This window comes from Meles meles, chromosome 5 (genome assembly GCF_922984935.1).
Source record: "Meles meles chromosome 5, mMelMel3.1 paternal haplotype, whole genome shotgun sequence".
Taxonomy (NCBI): Eukaryota; Metazoa; Chordata; class Mammalia; order Carnivora; family Mustelidae; genus Meles; species Meles meles.
In genome coordinates this window covers 30,435,186-30,457,291 of record NC_060070.1, presented here as the reverse complement: position 1 = coordinate 30,457,291, position 22,106 = coordinate 30,435,186, and the positions used below count along the sequence as shown (strand labels likewise).

Below are 22,106 nucleotides of genomic sequence, written 5' to 3'. Positions count from 1 at the left end.
TCAGTGTCCTGCCCATCTTCACATCAGCAGATCGCAGATAATTGCCTCTTGATTCAATGAATGAAGTGTCCTTCTCCCCAGGTTTACCTACCATTTCCTTTGGATTTGATCTTGTCTTGCTCCTGAGCCACCTCGCTTCATCAGTAAAACCTTCTTTTCTACCTGTTACCTTTCTCTTTCTATCGTTCTCTCCCCATCATATAAACTTGCTGTCTTTCTCATCATAAAAGAAAAATGCATAAACACCCAGAGATTTCATAGTGTCCTCTAGCTACTCTCCTGTTTTCTGCTACCCCTTAATAATAGTCTAACTTCATTTTAAAACATATTTTATTCATTTTTTTAAAAAGTATAAAAGCACAGATTCATTGTTAACAATTTCAAATGTATAAATAAGGGTAATCTGGGTGGCTCAGCCGGTTAAGCATCTGACTCTTGATTTTGGCTGGGGTCATGATCTCAGGGTCATGGTAAGGAGTCCCGTATCTGGCTCTGGGCTGGGTGCGGACACTGCTTAGGATTCTCTCCCTCTCCCTCTGCCCCTTCCTGCTCTCACAGTCTCTCTCTCTTTCATAAATAAGTAAGCAAATAAATACATACATAAAATGTACAAACAAGTGGAAAGAAGAAAATTAATCAAATGCCTGTCATCTGAAATAAACCATACTTAATACTTACTATGCATAAGTATATATTGTAACTACTTATAAAGCATTTTTGTCATCGAATAACTTCTATCGAATATAAAAATGGCTAGATACATATTAATTAATTAAATGTACCATAATTTGTGTCTACCATTGGATGGTTAGAGCATTTCTAATCATATTCTTTTTTTTTAAAGATTTTATTTATTTATTTATTTGACAGACCGAGATCACAAGTAGGCAAAGAAGCAGGCAGAGAGGGAGGGAAGCAGGCTCCCTACAGAGCAGAGAGCCCAATGCGGGGCTCGATCCCAGGACCCTGAGACCATGACCCAAGCTGAAGGCAGAGGCTTAACCCACTGACTCACCCAGGTGCCCCTCTAATCATATTGTTCTTACGAACAAAGTGAACATCCTCACAACTAAATGAGCCACGTTTTTCTTCAGGTTGCATCCTACAGGTAGAATTAGCAGACTTAAGTGTATGATGTTTTTAAAGCCTGATAGATTTAAATAAAGGTTTTCAAAAAAGTTTATCAATTTCTTTTTCTTTTCAACTGTGCTTTTCTCACACACCTAAACAAATTTAATCCTAAAAATTCTTTGTTTTAGTCTTTCCTATTTTTGAGCATTTTAATATGTTCAGTAGTTATTTGCATATATTGCTTATAAATTATCTATTCATATTCTTTGCCAATTTTTCTGTTGCAGTGATCATATTTTTATTGTTAGTGTTATTTATATATTGAAGATACTAATCTTTTTTAAAAAATATTTATTTATTTATTTGAGAGAGAGAGAGCAAGCACAAGCAGGGGGAGCTGCAGAGGGAGAAGCAGGTTTCCTACTGAACAGGGAGCCAGATGTGGGGCTCAATCCCAGAACCCTGGGATCATCACCTGAGCTGAAGACAGATGCCTAATTGACTGAGCCACCCAGGCACCTCTCTCTTCTGTTTTTTAATGTTATGTTTCTATTCTGTTAATATACTTTTGTATATCTTCTTATTTGCCTTTCTTTAATCATATGTGTTCGATTATGATTATTTTTCAAACACTCCAGTTACATTTAGCAATATTGAATTTATTTTTATTGCTTGTGCTATCAAACTTAGAAAAGCCTTAGTGCTTTTATGCATTTTTTTTTTTCTTAAGATTTTATTTATTTGACAGAGAGAGAGAACAAGCAGGGGAGTAGCAAAGGGGGAGGGAGAAGAAGCAGACTCCCTGATCAGCAGGGAGCCTGATGTGGGGCTCTATCCCAGGACCCGGGATCATGACCTGAGCCGAAGGCAGTTGCTTAACCAACTGAACCACCCAGGCATCTCATGCAATTGTTTTTTAAAATAAAATTTTATTAAAAGATGATTCATATGTACCAAAGTGCACAAATTATAGAGTATTAGAGCTTTAATAATACATATCCAAACACTGAGGTTAAGAAACAGAACATCAGCAGCACCTCAGAAGCACATCATGTACCCTCCTTACCCCACCTCTATTTTTTGAAGTTTTTGAAAAATGATTTCAGACAGCAGTATTTTTTTGTGTGTGTGTCTGACTTCTTTCACTCAATATTTTGATAGAGAGAAATCACAAGAGAGGCAGGCAGAGAGAGAGGAAAGGAAGCAGGCTCTCCGCTGAGCAGAGAGCCGGATGCGGACTCGATCCCAGGACCCTGAGATCATGACCTGAGCCGAAGGCAGCGGCTTAACCCACTGAGCCAACCAGGCGCCCTCACTCAATATTTTGTTTATGAGATTCATCTTATGTTTTTGCATGTGATTACCGAATACATGATCTTTGATGGACATGCATGCACTTTTTGTTGGGTGTGTATCCCAGAGTACAATTTTGGCCAGAGGGTTTGTGGATTTTCAATGTTAGAAGACCCTGAAGCACAATTTTCAAAGTAGGTTGTACCCACTTCTAGAGAGACCAGAAATGCATGGGAGGTCTACTTGCTCCACATTTTCAACAACACTTGATAATACTTGTCTTTTTCATCATAATCATTTGAGTGTCTGTAAAATTGTTTTGAACTATAATTTTAATTTTTATTGTCCAGAGTACTATGAAATTGAACTCCTTTTTGTATGTTTACTGTCCCTTTGAATTTTATAGGGGAGAGTGATTGTTCAAGTTTCCTACCCACATTTCTATTGATTTGACTGCTGTTTTCTTTTTATGAATATTTTCAAGAGATGATTCTCTGTCTTACATACGCACACACACAGACACATCCTCTGAATTGTTTCTTGAACTTGGAAATTCTTAATTTTAATGTGTTATATATCATATTTCTACCTTATAGTTAATAGTTTTTGTCTTCTTTTTTTTTTGTTAAGAAATCTTTTCGTAGCTTGTTTTTAACATTATTGTTTAACTTTCACACTCAGCCATGTGATTGAAATGATTTTTTAAGTGTGATTATTGAATTGATCCAGACATATTTATTGAAAATACAATTCTTTTTCTTTGGCACTATAACATTATCACTTATATGTAATTTATAGTTGAATTAATTATTACAATTCTTGAAATATGGTAGCATAAGCCCTCCAGTGTTTGTTTCTCTTAAGATTGCTTTTATTATTTTAGGCCCTTTGCATTTCTGTATGTATTTGAATCTGCTCTGATTTTGATTGGGATTATACTAAACTATAGAACAATTTGTGGAGAATTAGCATCTTTAAAATCTTGAGTTCTTTATTTCATAAGTTTAGTATATCCCTGTTTAGTTAGTTCTTATTTTCTCTCAATAATGTTTTATACTTTTCACCACAATATTTTGCACATCCTATGTTATATTTCAACATATCTAAAGTTTTTGATGCTATTGAAAATGATACTTATAATTTTTTCATTTTGCTTTGTTGTTGATATGTAGAAATATATTTTTGTACATTAATCTTATATCCAATAAAATCTTGCTAAATTCATTCTTTTATTTTATTTTATTTTTTTAAAGATTTTATTTATTTATTTGACAGATAGAGATCACAAGTAGGCAGAGAGGCAGTCAGAGAGAGAGAGAGAGGAGGAAACAGGTTTCCTGCTGAGCAGAGAGCCCGACGCAGGGATGGATCCCAGGACCCTGGAATCATGACCTGAGCCCAAGGCAGAGGCTTTAACCCACTGAGCCACCCAGGCGCCCCTAAATTCGTTCTTTTAATTCTAGTAATTTATCTGTATTATTTTCTACATATACAATCATTTCATCCAGGAATAACCATAATTTTTTTCTTCCTTTTCAAAACTTACTATATTTATTTATTTACTTATTTTAGTTTAATTACTCATTGCCCTAAAGAGGACCTACATTGCAATGCTAAATAAAAGTGGTCATAGTGAGCACTTTATTTCATTTCCAGTCTTAAGTGGAAAGATTTCAGCATTATACAGTAAGTGTGATGGTTGATGTAGGTTGTTTATAGATACTCTGTATCTGCTTAGAAGTTCTCTTCTATCTCTAAATTGCTCAGAGCTTTTTTTTTCAGTATTTAAATTTATTTATTTTTTCAGCGTAACAGTATTCATTGTTTTTGCACAACACCCAGTGCTCCATGCAATACGTGCCCTCCCTATTGCCCACCACCTGTTCCCCCAACCTCCCACCCCCGACCCTTCAAAACCCTACATTATATGTTTATAAAAAAAAAAAAAAAATTGAAAGGGGAGGCGAACCATAAGAGACTATGGACTCTGCTCAGAGCTTTTAATCGTGACTTGAAGCTGAAATTTATCAATGATACTGTCATAATTATCAAAAAGATCGTTCCATTTTCTCTTAATATTTTAAACTATATAGAATTATTTTCAAATGTTAAGCACATCTTGAATTCCTAAAATAAACCCCACTTATTTTTTTTCTTTTTAAATTTTTATTTAGATTTCAGTTAGCATACAGTGTAGTGACATACAGTGTAGTTTCACTAAATATAGTGATTCAACACTTCCATACATCACCTGGTGCTCATCACAAGGGCACTCCTTAATCTCACCTTTCCTCTCACCCCCTTCCCTCTGGTAACCATCAGTTTGTTCTCTATAGTTAAGAGTCTGTTTCTTGGTTTACTTCTCTCTTTTCTTTTCTTCTTTCGCTTGTTTGTTTTGTTTCTTAAATTCCACATATGAATGTGGTGGTATGGTATTTGTCTTTCCTTGAATGACTTATTTCCTTTAGCATAATATTCTCTAGTTCTATCCCTATCATTGCAAATGGCAAGATTTCATTCTTTTTTATGGTTAATATTCCATTGTATACATATACCACATCTTCTTTATCCATTCATCAGTCAGTGGACACTTGGGCTGTTTCCATAATTTGGCTAATAATCATTATTTGCTGCCATGAACAAGAGGGTGCATGTAACCCCTTGAATTAATGTTTTTGTATTCTTTTATATACACAATTTTGTATAAATTGTGCAATTGCTGGATCCTAGGGTAGTTCTGTTTTTAACTTTTAGAGGAACCTCCATACCCATTTGGTTTGATGTATTATTGTCTTTATATTTTGCTAGATTCAATTTGCTGTATTTAGGATTTTTGCATCTATATGTTCATGAAGAGTTGGTGTGCAACTTTTTTTTAAGTTCTATCTTCTTATTTTTGATTAGACTCATTAAAATTTTAGAAATTTTAATAATATTTTAAATAACCAAAGTTTGGCTTTGTATGTATGTTTTCTATTGCATTATTTTATCTACTATTTTATTTATTTCTGCTCTGATCTTTATTATTTTTTTCTTCTATTTCCTTTGGATTTGATTTGTTCTTTTTTTTCCTAGATACTTGAGATGGCACTTAGATCATTGATTTTTAGTCTTCTATTTTTTAAATTTTTGTTTTGATTTTTAGTCTTAAATTTTCTTTTAAGCATGGACTTAGTTGTATTCTACAAGTTTTAAGTGCCAAATTTTCGGTTTTATTTTGCTCCCCGATTTGGTAATAACCATTATGATTTCATTGTTGACCCATGGGTTACTGAGGCATATGTTCTTTAATTTCTAAATTTGGGATTTCCAAGTTATCTTTCTGTTATTTATTTCTAGTTTAATATCACTATGATGAGGGAACACGCTCTGAATTATTTCAGTCCTTTTAAATGTGTTGAGATTTAGTATATGGCCTAGCTTATGATCAATTTTGGTAAACATTCACTTGAAAAAAATTATTTTATCATTATGAGGTAGTGTGTTTCATCTTTGTTAATTAAGTCAAATATTTTTAGATCATCTAAATTTTAACTCTTTTTTTTTTTTTTTGTCTGCTTCTTCTGTGAGCTACTAAGAGTGGTGTTTTAATGTTTCTCACTATGATCTGTATCTCCTTCTAGCCCTGTCAGTATGTGGGAGGTTTTTTTGTTTGTTTGTTTGTTTTTTTGTTAGTGTATATAGAGTCTGAATTTTATCATTCTGGTGTATTGACGTCTTTATCATTATGATAGACATCCTTTATTCTCTTCAAGTCTACTTTATCTAACATTGGAATAGCTTCCCCAGGTTTTATTTGGTTAGTGTGTTTTTAGAACCAATTTTTACCCATCTCTTTTCTTATTTTTCACCATTACTCTTAAAGGTAGCTTACAGTTTTGTGCCTTTTTATTCTGTTGGATAATCTTAAACTTTAAAATGTGAATCTATTTCATTTACTTTTAATGTAATTACTGATACATTTCTTTTGGATCACTTATGTCATCTTACTAATTCTTTTAGTGTTTTTTCTATTTTACTTATGTTTCTGATTCTTTTTGGACAAATAAAATGTTTTTTATTAGGTCATTTTTCTTTTAAAATTTTTGATCATATGTTATTTCATTACTTTCGTCTTTATCTTAGAAATTTAAATATGTATTGGTGCATTATTACAGTCTAAAATAATTATCTTTATCATCCTCCCAATATTGCTGGAACATTAACATTCTTTAATTTTATTTATGATTTTCTCAACTTTTGTGTTGTTATTAGAATGTACTTTGATTTTTTTTTTCTCATTTTATTTATTTTTTCAGCGTAACAGTATTCATTCTTTTTGCACAACACCCAGTGCTCCATGCAAAACGTGCCCTCTCCATTACCCACCACCTGTTCCCCCAACCTCCCACCCCTGACCCTTCAAAACCCTCAGGTTGCCCCAACCTCCCACCCCTGACCCTTCAAAACCCTCAGGTTGTTTTTCAGAGTCCATAGTCTCTTATGGTTCGCTTTGATTTAAATTCATTACAAACATCATAAGATGTTACTGTTCCTGCTTGTTTAGTTAAAATTTATTGCTTTCACCCACATATTTATCCTTTCTTTATACTTCATACATTTAAGCAGTGTAGTGGTTCCCTCTGGGATCATTTTTCCTCTACCTAAAGAACTCATTTGTTTAATATTTGCTTTAGGAGAGGTTTTTTCCATGATAAATTCTCTCAATTTTTTTATTTTCATCGTTATGATTAAATGCCATTGGCAAATGATATTTGTGTCTCTTCTATATATAGAATGAAATTAAAATGGACTCTATGTTCTAATAAGTAATTTTTATTTCTAATTACATTTATTAAAATTTCCAAAATAATAGTAAAAGTGGATATTGTAGACATTCTTATCTTTTTCCTGACATTACTGGGACTTTGTTTCTGTTTTACTCTTAAATATAATATTTCTATTAATGTGTGATTTTTATCTTAGTAAAGCTTCATTATGACTCCATTATTTTTTTCTGAAAAAAAAATTTTTTTTAAAGATTTTGTTTATTTATTTGACAGAGAGCGAGATCACAAGTAGGCAGAGAGGCAGGCAGAGAGAGAGAGGGGAAGGAAGCAGGCTCCCTGCTGAGCAGAGAGCCGGATATGGGGCTAGATCCCAGGATCCTGGGATCATGACCTGAGCCGAAGGCAGAGGCTTTAGCCCACTGAGCCACCCAGGCGCCCCTGATAATATTTTCTTAATCAAGAATAACTAATGATATCTATCAGGTGTCATTAAACCATCTAATATGGTGACAGTACTTTTTTCTTCTTTGATCAATTATTATGTTAGATGTTACTAAACTTTCCAAAATTTTAAATAGAATTACAAAAGCTCTGTTTGTTTCCCACATAAATTTAAGGCACCCACCCAATATTTTTTTGAAAGTAATTCTTTGCTAAATTCTTTTACTGCACTGTCCATACTTACCCTCCACAAAACAGGAGTAGTGGTCTTTCTTTTTCTTCCTTCCTTCCCTCCTTTGAGTTAACATGGCCAGAAGGTGTTATAGAAGATATTGTGCTTATGAAACTTACATGGATATTTTTGATTTTTATATACAAAATTTTCAATTCTGGCTTTGGATCAATAAAATTTAATTATTTTATTTAATTAAGATAAAAATGGGTTATCTTGAGGAATTACAAAGATTTCCTTAAATATTCAAAGCAGTAATAAATATGTAAACTTAAATTTGAATTATTTGTTTTCAAGAGAGATAAAGAATAGGAATATTTTATCCCACAGTCATCAAATATTGATCATTTCTGTTTCCTTCTTTTGTCTTTTGTATTTATATCACATAGAAACTATAATTTGAACTGAGGAAAGTAGAAGATTTAGTTTTTCATTTTATTTTGCCATTAAGAAATAACTTCAGGTTTGCATTTCTATAATTGAAACTTTATTTCTAATTAAATTTAAGAAGTACTTTATAATTGCTCAATTATTTTCCTGTTCCATATATAGAATCTTACATTTCTAATTACATATTATTAAAGTCATTATGTTTTGCCTTTATGAGGTTTTGTATATTTTACCTGAATAAAACTTTGAAGAAAAATACTAGTTTGTACTAGAATATGCAAGGGCTTTGAAGTTTTTGAATGAACAGATTGTAATGTTGGCTCTATCTCTTGATAGCTATAGGATCTTTGGCCAAAAGGGTTCTTTCTTATAAAATAATACTACTTGGGATTACTTTGAAGATTCAGTGAAACCTTAGACACTTATGGAGTGCTTACTTTAGCGCAGCCACCAGTCTAATTAAGTGCTTTGTAATAAGATAACATTTAATTTTTATAACAACTCTATGCAGTCACCTTCATTATCATCCTCTTTTTAGAGATGATGAAATTTAGACTGAGGATTTAAGCAATGACCAATTTTACATGGATGGCAAATGGCGACAAAGATTGTATATCCAGTTTGGCTTCAGAGTCTAGGCTCACACCACTGTTCTCCTCCATATATATGTGACATCTGACTTGGTTCTTGACACCATTTAGGCATGTAAATTGTTATTGTTCTGCTTGGCCTAAGTCTCTAAAGACTTTAACTGTATTCAGAGAACTATTTCACAGTAAGTTGATTGCTCTGGTAACTATACCATTAATTTAGTTGAAAGAATAAGAGAAATATTTCAAACTAATATGGGGTCAAATAACAAATTTTCTAATTCTTTCTGAGTATGAATTTGTCTGAGTACTGTGTTTTGTTGACTCCTAATTCCTCATGTTTATAGGAATTATTACCATACCATGGATTCTTGCTAATTTAGAATTGTTACCATACCATAACTTCTTACTACTTTAGAATAGGTAGTTTGTGGTTTATGTGTCAGAAGACTTTTGATGAGGTATGAATTGCAAACTTTGGAAATGGATTATTCAAGGGAGTTTAGTTTGTGAATGACTGTTCAGAGAGTATATGGAATGAAATTTGAAAGGGAGAAAAATAAATGCTCTCTATTGTTAAACTAATACTAGTTTCCCAAAGACAGTGGTTGGGCAGTGTCAAATATCAGATGCTCACACTTTCATTCCATTACCAAAGTAACAATAAAGAAGAGATTCTGTTAGCGGCAAAGGTCCCATAGGTCACTCATAACTGAATAGAGAGAATATTAAGAAGCAGCAAGGCTGAGACAAGAATGAGGAAACTGGATTAAGACATAACTGGTGAAAGGTGACAAATGGAAAAGACATGTTTTTGAATTGTACTTTATATTTTATGGCCTAAATTATATGCTTCCTTATTATTTACTGATGAAGGGGTTGGCACCCTTGGGGAGAGTTATCTTTCACAAATGTCCAAGTATCTTCTAAAAAAGACTTAGAGTAGAACAAATAGAGAAATGCTACTTTGCTGTCTTTTCTTGCAAGCTCATTCATTAGAATTTGCAAGTGAATTTGTATTTTTGGCATTTAGCACAGTATGTGCCATAGAAATTATGCTAAAGATTTCTGATTTGTCAATTAATGGAGACAAATTTAATATTATTTTCCTGATGCTTAACTTCATAGCTTTATATCCACATAGAGTATTTATTATTCTGGAACTGTGCAAAAGTTTGAGGGATAATGCTCGGTACTTAAGGCAAGATCTATATATACCTAGGCTCTGAAAGAAGGAATTATTGAAAGAGAAAAGCAAAATCATATTTAAATTATGATAAATTATGATAACAATAAGCAAAGAAATTTTTATGATATAGATTTATCTAAAAGGGCATTCTCAAATATTCAAGTAAGCACAAATTCCATGTATTTAAGCAAATCACACACACACACACACACACATAAGTGCATACATACATAAAAGTAAAGAAAACTTCATACATTTTCTTTATCTTCTAAGAACTGTATGACTATTCTTTCTTTTTTTCCAGGTGGCATTTTTGAATATGTGGAATCTGGCCCAATGGGAGCTGAAGAGCTTGCATTCAGATTTGCTGTGAATACAATCAATAGAAATAGAACGTTGTTACCCAATACCACCCTAACTTATGACACCCAAAAGATAAACCTCTATGACAGTTTTGAAGCATCCAAAAAAGGTAATTGACAAATATTTAACATTATATTTTCTGGAATTCAAATTTCCAGCTATTCTTGAGAGAATTCTTAATTCCAAATGTAATTAATAAGTTATTAGGAATATTTTCATGCAAATATTTCTTTTTAAAATGCATGTAAATTTTATCAGGGACAGTAAGGTGATATGGTTACCTATTACAAAAAAAAGAGCTTATAACATGAAATACAATTAGGTCTATGAGTGTTGTGAAATTGATTTTTTCCCCAATAATCCTGTTTTCTTAGTAAAGTATTCCTATTTTTAAGAAACCACTAAATAAAATGATACATCAGTGGATTTTACCAAGTTTTGGAATCCATTCTTACATTTTTATTTCTATTACTTGTCTTCTACTACATTATTATTATTGTCTCAATTTACTGACTCTCTTGAAAGTTCTGTAGTTCCAAGTGACTTCATAATGTCAGCACAATCTTAAAACTTTATTGGAAAATTTTCAAAAAACTTTCATTTATGTGTACTCCATGCCTATTTTTAAACTAGTGGATGTATCTTCTTATGACTGAAAATAAATGGAAAATATTGGAAAATTGCATTTTAAGAAGATATATTAGAATATTTATAAATTTTGTTATTTCATTATGTTGTTAGACTGTGTTTTTAATGGTAAGAATAGAAAAATAACTTTGTGGATATGACTTTAACATTTATAAAGTAAGGAAGGTAATAGAGAACTATTATCAACACATTATTTTAACCAAACAACAATCTTGGTAGTAAGCGTGTTTTGCGAGAGGTTTCCATAGTCTTACTTGTCTAAGTGGGTCATCTTTTCTTTGCATAGTTAGCATTATTTTGCATAGTTAGCATTAACAGGAATTAAATTTCATAATATAGATTTTTCTCAAAGGAGTGGACTTAGAAAGCATTTGCTCTAAATTCATATTTTTAAAACAACATTTACTTTTCTGTAATTCTAATATTGTTTTATTAGCTATCTTAACCTGATGGAAATGTACATAATTATTTATAATTCTAAACTGGTCTGTATTTCTTCTAATTTCATTAATATTAATGGCAACTGATAAGGTACAATATTCCGTGAGATGAAAGTACCCTTTTTATCCCCCAGCTAACTAGTGTTTATCAAAGCCTATATTCTGCCTGCCCTTTGAATTCATATCTTTATGAATACAAATAAGTTTCCACATTTCAGAACCATGTCAGGGTGATGAAAGGTTTTAAAGGCTGGAAAAAAAGGGTAAAGGTTATTGTGAAATACTACATTTGTCATCATAATTGCAAAATAAGTCATTAACTGCAAGACAAGTGCATTTGATTAGTGACATAGTTCATGATTATTTCCATTAGGAAGAAGAAGCTCTGTCTCAAATGAAATAATTTAGACCAAAGAATATGGAATATGGGTGAAGCATAAAAAAAATATTAATAGGTTTCTTAATGAGAAATTCAAAGGAGTAATGTAAAAATAACAGACTAGCATGTTCTTTTTAAACATTTTTTAAAGATTTTATTTATTTATTTGAGAGAGGGAGCATGCACAAACACTAGTTGGGGTAGGGTGGCCAGAAGAGGGAGAGGGAGAAACAGACTCCCTGCTGAGCAGAGGGCCTGACTTGGGACTAGATCCCAGAATCCTGGTATCAGGAACTGAGCTGAAGGCAGACACTTAACTAACTGAACCACCCAAGTGCCCAGAGACTACCATGTTCTAGCAACAAACAGGTTACTGTCTTAGGAATTATGAGGTGTTAATCTCATTCGGTTTACAAAATATTAAAAGGGGTTTACAAATTTTGTAACCCACTAAAATCCATTGAAGTTTATATTCATTCATACCCCTTCCTTCTTAAATTCTAGAATACCCTTCTCCTTTCCCTCTTTTGACATTATTTGTAAAATTATTTGAACACTGAGCTGCAGATGTCTGGAAGAATTTCCCTTCTAACAAACATAATGTTTGGAGTTCAACAAAATATGGAAATTTTCTAAATGTAGATGTTGTTTATAAGGAAAACAAAATCTTTCTTCAGGATAAACCTTCAGGCTTAGGATAATAATGTGGTAACGTTGGCAAGCTGGCATCTCTCCTCATTACTGACCGACTTCTATCTCCTCTTCAGCCTGCGATCAGCTGTCTCTTGGGGTAGCTGCCATCTTCGGGCCTTCACACAGCTCTTCAGCAAATGCTGTGCAGTCTATCTGCAATGCTCTGGGGGTTCCCCACATACAGACCCGCTGGAAGCACCAGGTGTCAGACAACAAAGATTCCTTCTATGTCAGTCTTTACCCAGACTTCTCTTCACTCAGCCGTGCCATTTTGGATTTGGTGCAGTTCTTCAAGTGGAAAACTGTCACAGTCGTGTATGATGACAGCACTGGTAAGAAAAATCAGTAGCCTTCAGGGCTATGTTTTAAGTATGTGCAACGTTCTGAAACTTATTCAAGATTCTTACTATGTTCTTCTTCGGTGTTCTAATTAAGGTGAGGGATAGAAAGACATTTGGAATCAAACATCAACACTAATTTCACACATCCAAAGAACAGCTAAATCCCATACTTCCTCTCTGTATTTGTGAGATAAGCACTTTTCTTTCCTGTGAAGGATCAGTTAGCATGAACTATAATATTGGATGAAGGATAGAGAGAATATAAAACAATATTGAAATTTTATTCAAAGAATTCTTCTGCTAGATTCAGGATAGTTTCCTACAGTAAAGTCTTACAATTGACTGTTAGTGGAACTTATCAAGAAATTCAGGATTTGTCTTAACATTTTCTTTGGCCATTTATGTGCCAAAAATGTGTATGATAAATAATAACTTTTATATCTGTATAGCATGTTTGAAGTTTAAGAAAAGTTTTTTTTTTTTTCAAATTTGAAACAATGTAATACCCATTGAAATACTCAGAGTTTTTAGAACTATGTGTAGACATAGTTTAGGGATTTGGGAAAATTACAGTGTCTTTGATGAGTATTTAATGAGTGTTTGCTGGCTAGAGGTTGTTTGTACTTTCTTGTTCTAATGTATATTATTATTTTTATATATGAATTGTTGTTTTGAAGTAGCAATTAAAAAAAGTCTCATAGATAAATATATGAAAGTAAAGCATGGAAAATAAATGTATTTTATTTTCCTTGGCAGCTATACTGGTAGAAGTTCATACTTTATTGATTATTTTATAGTGACAGGAATTTTACATTAAGATGTTTATCAATGGTCCAAATAGTGCTCTTAAAATAGGACGTGATTATAATATTTATTGTAAGACATTTCACTATACCTTCATGTTTACATAAAAATTGAAATTCATTTGAATTAAATTCTCCCAAAGTAATCTAGTAGCACACTTTGTTCATGCATGCAAGATTTAGAACTATGTGCAATACTAAGTCCCTTTGCCCATAAAATTGACCAACTAGACAGATAGGAATTCTCCCAGGAAGACAACGGAAGAGAGAATTATAGGGTTGAGAAAACAATGAATATAACTTGAAAAACATTTTCATTAGGGTAAGAAAGAATGAGTCTCAATACCCATTAAGAGAGTAATTTCAAAAAAAAAAAAGAGTAATTTCACTTTTCTGATTTTAAAAAGTGAAATGTTCATGAATAATTTTAACTTAGAAATATAAATAAAAGTCCTTCAAAAAACAACTTAGTAAGTACATTTGATGTGTCTTTTAACTGAAATTAGACTTACTAAGTTTGTTGTATGATGTTTTACTCCCAAATCATTACTTTTCTGTCATTGATAAGTTTCTTTATGTCAAGTTATAAATGGTAGATTCCATGTGAATGGTTTTTCTGGGGTGTTATAATGTGATGGTCCAGGGAAACCTCAGTTACAAATTGGTCCATAACTCTTTATGGTCATATACAGAAGTATATAAATATGAATACATACACATTGTGAATCTGTGAGTTATTTACTTCTCTGTTCCCTCTGATTTAATTCAGGTGAATGCTATCCAAACATCACATATCTTCATATATACATGTATACATGGTATATACACACATATATGAGTGCATATAGGTATATGTTGTACATGTGATATTTCTATTTATTTCTTATTATCTTAAAACTCCTCATGGTAGAAAGGATATTGGCAAATGTTCAAAATGTTTCTGGATAGTACACCTTCTTCACTATTCTCTCTCTCTGTGTGTGTGTGTGTGTGTGTGTGTGTATTGTGACATTTTTATTTCACATATGTAGCTCTTGAGTGATTGACTAAAATGATAATGGGATTTGTGACCAAGATCAAATCGCAATTCAGTAAAGCAAAGCTTCATATGTAATTGATCTTTTGCTTTAAATAATATTCTAAGCATTTATATCATGGAAGCAATTTAAATAGAGAAATAAATTATTTCTTTTAAAAAGATTTTATTTATTTATTTGAGAGAGAGTGAGTAAGCGAGAGAGAGCACAAACTAGGGGAGGGGCAGAGAGAGAGGGAGGAGTAGCCCCTTGCCCCCACACCCCTGCTAAGCAGGGAGCCCAATGCAGGGACTCTATCCCAGGACGCTGGGATCAGGTCCTGAGCTGAAGGCAGACCCTTAATTGACTGAGCCACCCAGGAGCCCTGGTCCCTTTTAATTTAACAAACTTTTGAGAAAGTGGCTGTTCTTGATATTTTTATAAGATAGAACTGACCCTAAGATTCCCTTTGAAATGTATTCATAAATATTTGGAAGTAGACTTTTTTTTTCCAATTATTTTTAAAAGTCTCAAGGTGGAATTTTAATGAGAGAATTCAACAGAGAGGATTTGTAAACTTCCCAAGTGAACAAGATGCCTATTTGATCATGTGGGAGGAAATCTGATTATAACAAGGATTATGAACTGAAATGGGGAAAAATCCACCTCATACTTAGCAAGATAAACATTATTGACTCCATTATGGACTTACGTATCTGCTGTTTACTGCAGGACACACTGTGCCATTTTATTTACATTTCTTTTTTCCCTTTCCAGATTTATTTATTATGTATGCTATCCCTCCCATTTATATTCATTTCTGTTTTGTTGTGTTGTCCAGTTTGATACATGATAATTATACTTTCATCCATTCTTTGTTCCCACCCCCAAAACAGATGGGATGATAGATGAAATATAGTGCTGGAGTAGGAAAAATTCTTAGAATGATGTTAACAGGAGCTGTTTATTTTTTATGATAATTAGCATTTGTTGTTGTCGTGGATGAATGCTTTTAAACACCCTGAAAGTCTGTTATAGCTCTGAATGATGTCCAAAAATGATGGAAAAGAATTGGCTTCAGAAACAAAGCTGTGTTTCTGTCAGTCATTTTGGAACATATGATTCACTTTAAATATAAACTAAAAATAAGTTGGATAGCTGTCAGCTCGTAAGCAATTCCAGGATAAGTTCTGAATATTTGCTTTAAAATCCCTGTGTTTCATCTTTGTTTATAGACCAGCAGTCCATTAACAATGAACTCTGGACTGGTAAACAGAAGCCTGGAATTCTATCCCCAATTTTGCTACTGAACACTGGAACAACTTTGGAAATGAGGAGATGAGAATGAAAATAACTATAGAAAAGAGCTATAAGGCCCTAGGCATTGTGATAGTTGTTATTATATAAACTATTTCACTTCATCATCAAAACAGTTCTATAAGTCCCAAAGGAAATAGGTTATTATCACACCATTCCTGCTTCCTTCAGTGACTGGCTTTTCTGCCCACCAACAGCCGAAGACAGAAATGTGAACATCTCCCTTCGTTTTTCCCTTTTTCAGGCCCCTCAATCAGGCTATAACAGTTGTCAATGCTACACCTGTATGATCTCTCAAATCTTTTTTTTTCCATCCTCTCTGGTACTTCTCGGGTCAAGATCACCATTATTTCTAACCTGGATTATTATTAACAGCTTTCTAACTGACCCCCTACTTCAAATCCTTTTCCACTAAAATCCAGTCTCCACTCTGCAGTTAGAGTATTTCTTTAAAAATGCAATTGTGATCCATTCTCCTTAATAATAGCTTCTCATTGCTGTAAGGATAAAGTCAAAACTTTTTAAAGAGCCTTCTAAGACCTGACATGATCTAGCTCCTGTAACTTTCCAGTGACCTTTGAGTCTGAATTCCTCACTACGTCTTTTCAGATGAGCCATTGAACTTCTTTCAAGTTGCCCAATATCCTATTTCTGTTCACCTAGAAATTTCTCATTCTGGCCTCCACTCCTCCCATCCACTAAATGCATACACATGTGCTCATGCACATTTACACATACGTGCTTACACATACTGTCCGGCTTAGCTGTCACAAAGAAAGTTTACTCCAGCACATCCCAGCACCTGGTACTACTCCTGACCCTCACCCATGAGAACATTCATCACATTATGAGTGAGTTTTCTTGGCTATATTTTACACCGGATCAAATACACACTAGAGCAGAATGAGCCCTAAGGCTATGAACTATTCTGTCATCAGCACCTGGGTATTACCTGACTCATGGATCTACCTTAAAAATTTCTCCTTCTGCCATATCTGCACGTCTATAGCAATACCTATCATGTTTGCACGATACGATCCTGCTTCCCAAACCACCATTGAGCGTGTCAATGAGATGGGCATATACGCATTTAGTTTTCTTCCTATGAGCTTGAAAAAGAACATAGAGACAGGGACATCTGGTAGACTGGTCTATCATGGTTACTATGGTCTTCAATGTCAAAACATTCTGTATTGAAATCCGGGCTCTGTTGTATACTTTTCAGCAAGTTACTTGATTTTAAAAGTCTGAGTTGATGCATTTGTAAAGTAAAGATAATACATACTTTAGAGGACTATTGTCCTGCCTCATAGAGCCCATATAGTAGTGGCTTAAAACTCATAATAATGCAAATTTCATGGCTTTGTTCTATTTTCATCAAATGGTGACGTTTAATGAGAACCCCCCACCCTCCCACCCCGGTATATACATCTATAAAAAATTCAAATACAGCAAGTTACCATTGAGGTTTTTTTTTTTTTCATGAAATGGATGGCTTTGTGCTATTTATGCCTTACTATACTCTAGGAAAAAGGAATTATTCATCCTACTTTTTTTTTTTTAACATGAGAAAATTTAGATGCAGAGAATTGGGATAATTTGCCCAAGGTTACACAGCAAGTAAATTGTAGATCTGGGTTTTGACCCCAGGCAGTCAACTTCAGAACATACTCTGTTTAATTAAATACTGTTATATAATGTTAGTTGGTTTGGTTTGGTTCATTTTGTTGTCATTATTTTAAACAAAGGAATGACACAGAACTATTTTTGGTAAGGGCTCTCTGCCTTTAGTGTGGAGAACATATCAGGGCTATTGGGATATGGTAGGGAACAAGGCAAGACCAGAAACAAGAGAATTTCTAAATTAATCAGGTTGAAAAAAAGATGACAATCTCACTTAAGAAAGAAGTTTTGGTGGAATGCTATTGAGGTAGAGAATTCTAGGAAACTATAGAAGATACAGATTGTAGGGTTTACAGGAATTTTCAAATGGGCATATAGGAGTGCCTTGGTGGCTCAGTTGGTTAAGCATTCAACTCTTGATTTCAGCTCAGGTCATGATCTGGGGGTCTTGAGATCAAGCCTGGCATCTGACTCCGTGCTTAGCAGGGAGTAAATGCTTGAGATTCTCTCTGTGTCTCTGCCCCTCCCTGCCCCTGTCTAAAATAAATAAATAAATCTTCTAAAAAATGGGCATAGGGGTGCTTGGGTGGCTCAGTTTGTTAAGTGTCTGCCTTTCGCTCAGGTCATGATCCCAGAGTCCTGGGATGAAGCCCTGCATCAGGCTCCTTACTAGACAGGGAGCCTGCTTCTCCCTCTGCCTGCTATTCCTCCTGCTTGTGTTCTCTCTCTCTCTCTGTCAAGTAAATAAATAAAATCTTTTAAACATTATATGAATAAATAAAAAATTTTAAAAATGAGCTTATGGTACTTTCATTGCCATTTGTTCTGCCCTTCATTTGTAATTCTTTGTGGTATGAGGAAATTTTAAAAATTGCCAAAAAACAAGGTCATGGGACAAGAAAATTCAGTTATTTTAGTGAGTAGGCAGTCATGGAAATCAATATAGACTTTTCTTTTAAAGTGTCTTAATTTTTTAAAGATTTTTTATTTATTTCAGAGAGAGAGAGAGAGAACGCGCACACATGAGCGGGGGAGAAGGGGAGAGCAGGAAGCCTGACGTGGGGCTTGAACCATCCAGATGCCCCGAAGTCACTTTTTTTTTTTTTAAAGATTTTATTTATTTGACAGATAGAGATCACAAGTAGGGAGAGAGGCAGGCAGAGAGAGAGAGAGAGAGAGAGGAGGAAGCAGGCTCCCCGCCAAGCAGAGAGCCCGATGCGGGGCTCAATCCCAGGACCCCGGGATCATGACCTGAGCCGAAGGCAGAGGCTTTAACCCACTGAGCCACCCAGGCGCCCCGCGAAGTCACTTTTTTAAGGGATTATAATATTTAACAGGCTGATCTTTGAGTAATTTCTATGATATGAATATAAAAAAGAAGGTCTATATACTAAAGAAAAGCAGAAATGCTTTCTTCACGAACTTTTTTAACTTCAATGAAGTATATGTATAGATTACATTCCACACACATCTGTCTGTGCTTTTGGAGTTGATTTAAAAATGCACAATTAAGTAATAGTAATTTTTTTTATCTTGGACCTGTGTTTAAATAGGATAAATAAAATAATTTAAGAAGATAAGTTAATATGAAAATATATATTCCTGGAAGACACTAATTTTCAATACTATGGCACTTTTTGTATTATAAAATTTATAACCAAATAATTTCAATTTTATTTCAGGAAGTAGGGTAATTTGGATCTAAGATGATTATATGTTGTACAATCTAAGTACAAAGCTCCAAGTTCTTTAATTCCAAGAGCACATACAATAAGCAATTATGAGTTAAGCCTAATTATTTGGATATAGTTGATTACATAGCTTGGTATATTAGTGTTTCTACAAAGTTGGTTTTGCTTGAACATAGTTTCTTTATTCCTTTTTAAGCTAGCATAAAAATTATTTGGAATATTATTACTTCAGCTCTGATTACACGACAGTGAATATTTTTAAACATATTCAAAGAGCTAATTTTTCTTCAGTTTTAAAATCTTTAAAATTTATGCCAACCCTAAAACATGAAAATAAAATTTCTAATCCACAATAATCACACAAGTCATATTCCTGCCTATCTGCGGGTCTAACAAAATAGAAGGGACACGTCTTATACCAGACCCAGTGATCAGCAGAATTTGTTTTCATTGGAAGAGAAGAAAATAATAAAGTGAGAATAATTCCCTGGTGACAGTCAGACACTACCAGTTTTCCTAAATTTAAATCTGGAACATGATAAATTTGGCATGAGCCTCTTGGTAGTTACTTTTCCCCTAGCTTTTTCCTGCTGTTTGTCTCCTTCTCTATGCAGGATAGGGAGAAGGGGAGGGCTTGTATTCCCTCTCTGATGCCCTTGACAATTCTGACTACTCCATCTTCAAGAGAAAAAATAACTCTCCTACTTTGGTCTCTGTGCCATCACTCTCTCCTTGTTACCCCCTTCCTTTCAGCCATATATTCCATTTTTATATTCATAACATGGTAATGAAAAACTGATATTTAAAACTGCTCCTTAAAATCTGATATTCAAGTTTTTTTAGTCTTGTTCTCTGCTTATTTCATTTCCCCCCAAAATTTTCCTCTGCCCCATACCTTCCTCTGCCTCTAATTCTATAGATAATTTGTCTACACCTTCAATTGTTTCTACCATGTTCCATACTCATAGATCTAGCCCCGACTGATCATCTTTATTTGGATGTCTTAGAGGCACATCGAACCCAACGTGACAAAAACCAGACTCATTGTCTTTATTCCGAACTTTCTTTTTCTCCCGGTTTTTCTCTATTTCTTGGGTTTCCCAGCCATATCCACAGTGATCAGGCTAGATTCTTGTCTTTCTGTCATCCCTCATTTTCAATAGATGACTTAAACATTCTCATTTTTTTTTTAAGATTTTATTTATTTATTTGACAGACAGAGATCACAAGCAGGCAGAGAGAAAGGAGGAAGCAGGCCCCCCACTGAACAGAGAGCCTGGCGTGGGGCTCCATCCCAGGACCCGGGACCATGACCCGAGCTGAAGGCAGAGGCCCCAACCCACTGAGCCACCCAGGTGCCCTGAAATGTTCTCATTTTTATCTTGCAATTCCCAGATTTGGCTCTATTCTCTATTCCCACCCCTGTCTTAGTTAACACACCTGCATACAGCCTTGACCATGTTCCACCTGGTACCCTATTTAAGTTCATCTATCTGATGCAGACAAAATGGTCTTTTTTTGCAATGACAATCTGGTGATGTCATTCCCAGTCTTAACACTGTCTGGTGACTCCTCCGTTCTTGGAAGAATGAGTTCTAATTTCTCAGCATGACACATGCAGCCTCTGTCACTGTCATTCTCATGCCTCTTTGATTTTGCTTTCCTGGTATTTCTTCTCTTGATACTTACGCCACAGCCTTCCTTGAGTACTTTAATTCCCCCTTACCAATCATGTTCTGCTCTTTCAAGTCTCTTTGCTGTGCACAAACTGTTCTCTTTACCTGATATGCCCTTGCCATTTGGTGATCTATTCCTCACCTTCAGGATGCACCTTAAAATATTCTTACAAAATATAAATGTGAAGTAACCTTCCCTGACTCTTATCCATGTGAGTTGATAATTCTGTTCTTTGTATGATGCAAGACTTTGATTGATGAAATAATTCATCATTAATTCTGTAGTAAGTCTTATTTTCGGCATATTCATGTCACCCATTTAGCAGGAATGATGCTTTCCTTTGCATGAGAATGTTAACTATTTTATAATTAATTCATCTATTTATTTTTCTCTTTTTGTTTTATTTTAAGTTTATTCCTTTATTTAGTTTACAAAAACTAATCAAATATTTATTATGTGTTGTCATTGTTCTAGATACTGGAGATACAAGCGTGAACAAAACAGATAAAAATTCTTTGACTTCTGGAGTTTGTATTCTGGTAAAGGGTGATAAACAATAACAAAATAAACACGTATATTACATTGTATCAAATGTGGTAGGTGCTATGGAGAGAAATAAAGCAAGGAAATATATAGGGAGTGCAAGGGAGTGCGTATTACAATATTAAGTTGCTTTGTCAGAAGAGAACTTACTCAGAAGGTGACACTTCAGTTAAGACTTTAATGAGCTGAGGAAATATGCCATGGGAATATCTGAAGCTAAGGGTGTTCCAGACAAAAAGCAAGGAGAAAAAAACATCAGGGGAGAAAGAAATAAAGAATTTCAAGTCAAGGAAGATTTTCATTGTCGTTCGTTATTTCTTGTTGTTGTTTGTTTGTTTTTAGTTTAGAGAAGGATTTTTGGGAAACTGAAGATTTTTGAGATATTTAGCACTTGTTTTATATGTGTATATGTGTTTATATTTGTATATGTGCATATGTAGTTTTATATGTATATGTTCCATTATTGACTATTCTAGGATGCCTTAGAAATTTATAACAAAATGACAACAATGTTATTTCTTTAAAAATACCTCACTGTAAACACTTCAACATAGGTGCTTATTTGTTTTAAAGATTTTATTTATTTATTTGACAGAC

The 22,106-nt window shown here is 33.9% G+C and overlaps 1 protein-coding gene across 5 annotated transcripts in view; it reads left to right on the top strand.

Moving 5' to 3' along the window:
• GRIK2 (glutamate ionotropic receptor kainate type subunit 2) overlaps nucleotides 1-22,106 on the top strand; it is a 657,055-nt gene that overhangs the window by 239,959 nt on the left and 394,990 nt on the right. For all 5 annotated transcript variants that reach the window (XM_046006541.1, XM_046006542.1, XM_046006543.1 and 2 more), the window contains exons 3-4: nucleotides 10,280-10,447; nucleotides 12,573-12,830. In XM_046006541.1, the coding sequence (XP_045862497.1) occupies nucleotides 10,280-10,447; nucleotides 12,573-12,830 (426 nt within the window). The remainder of the gene's footprint in view (nucleotides 1-10,279; nucleotides 10,448-12,572; nucleotides 12,831-22,106) is intronic.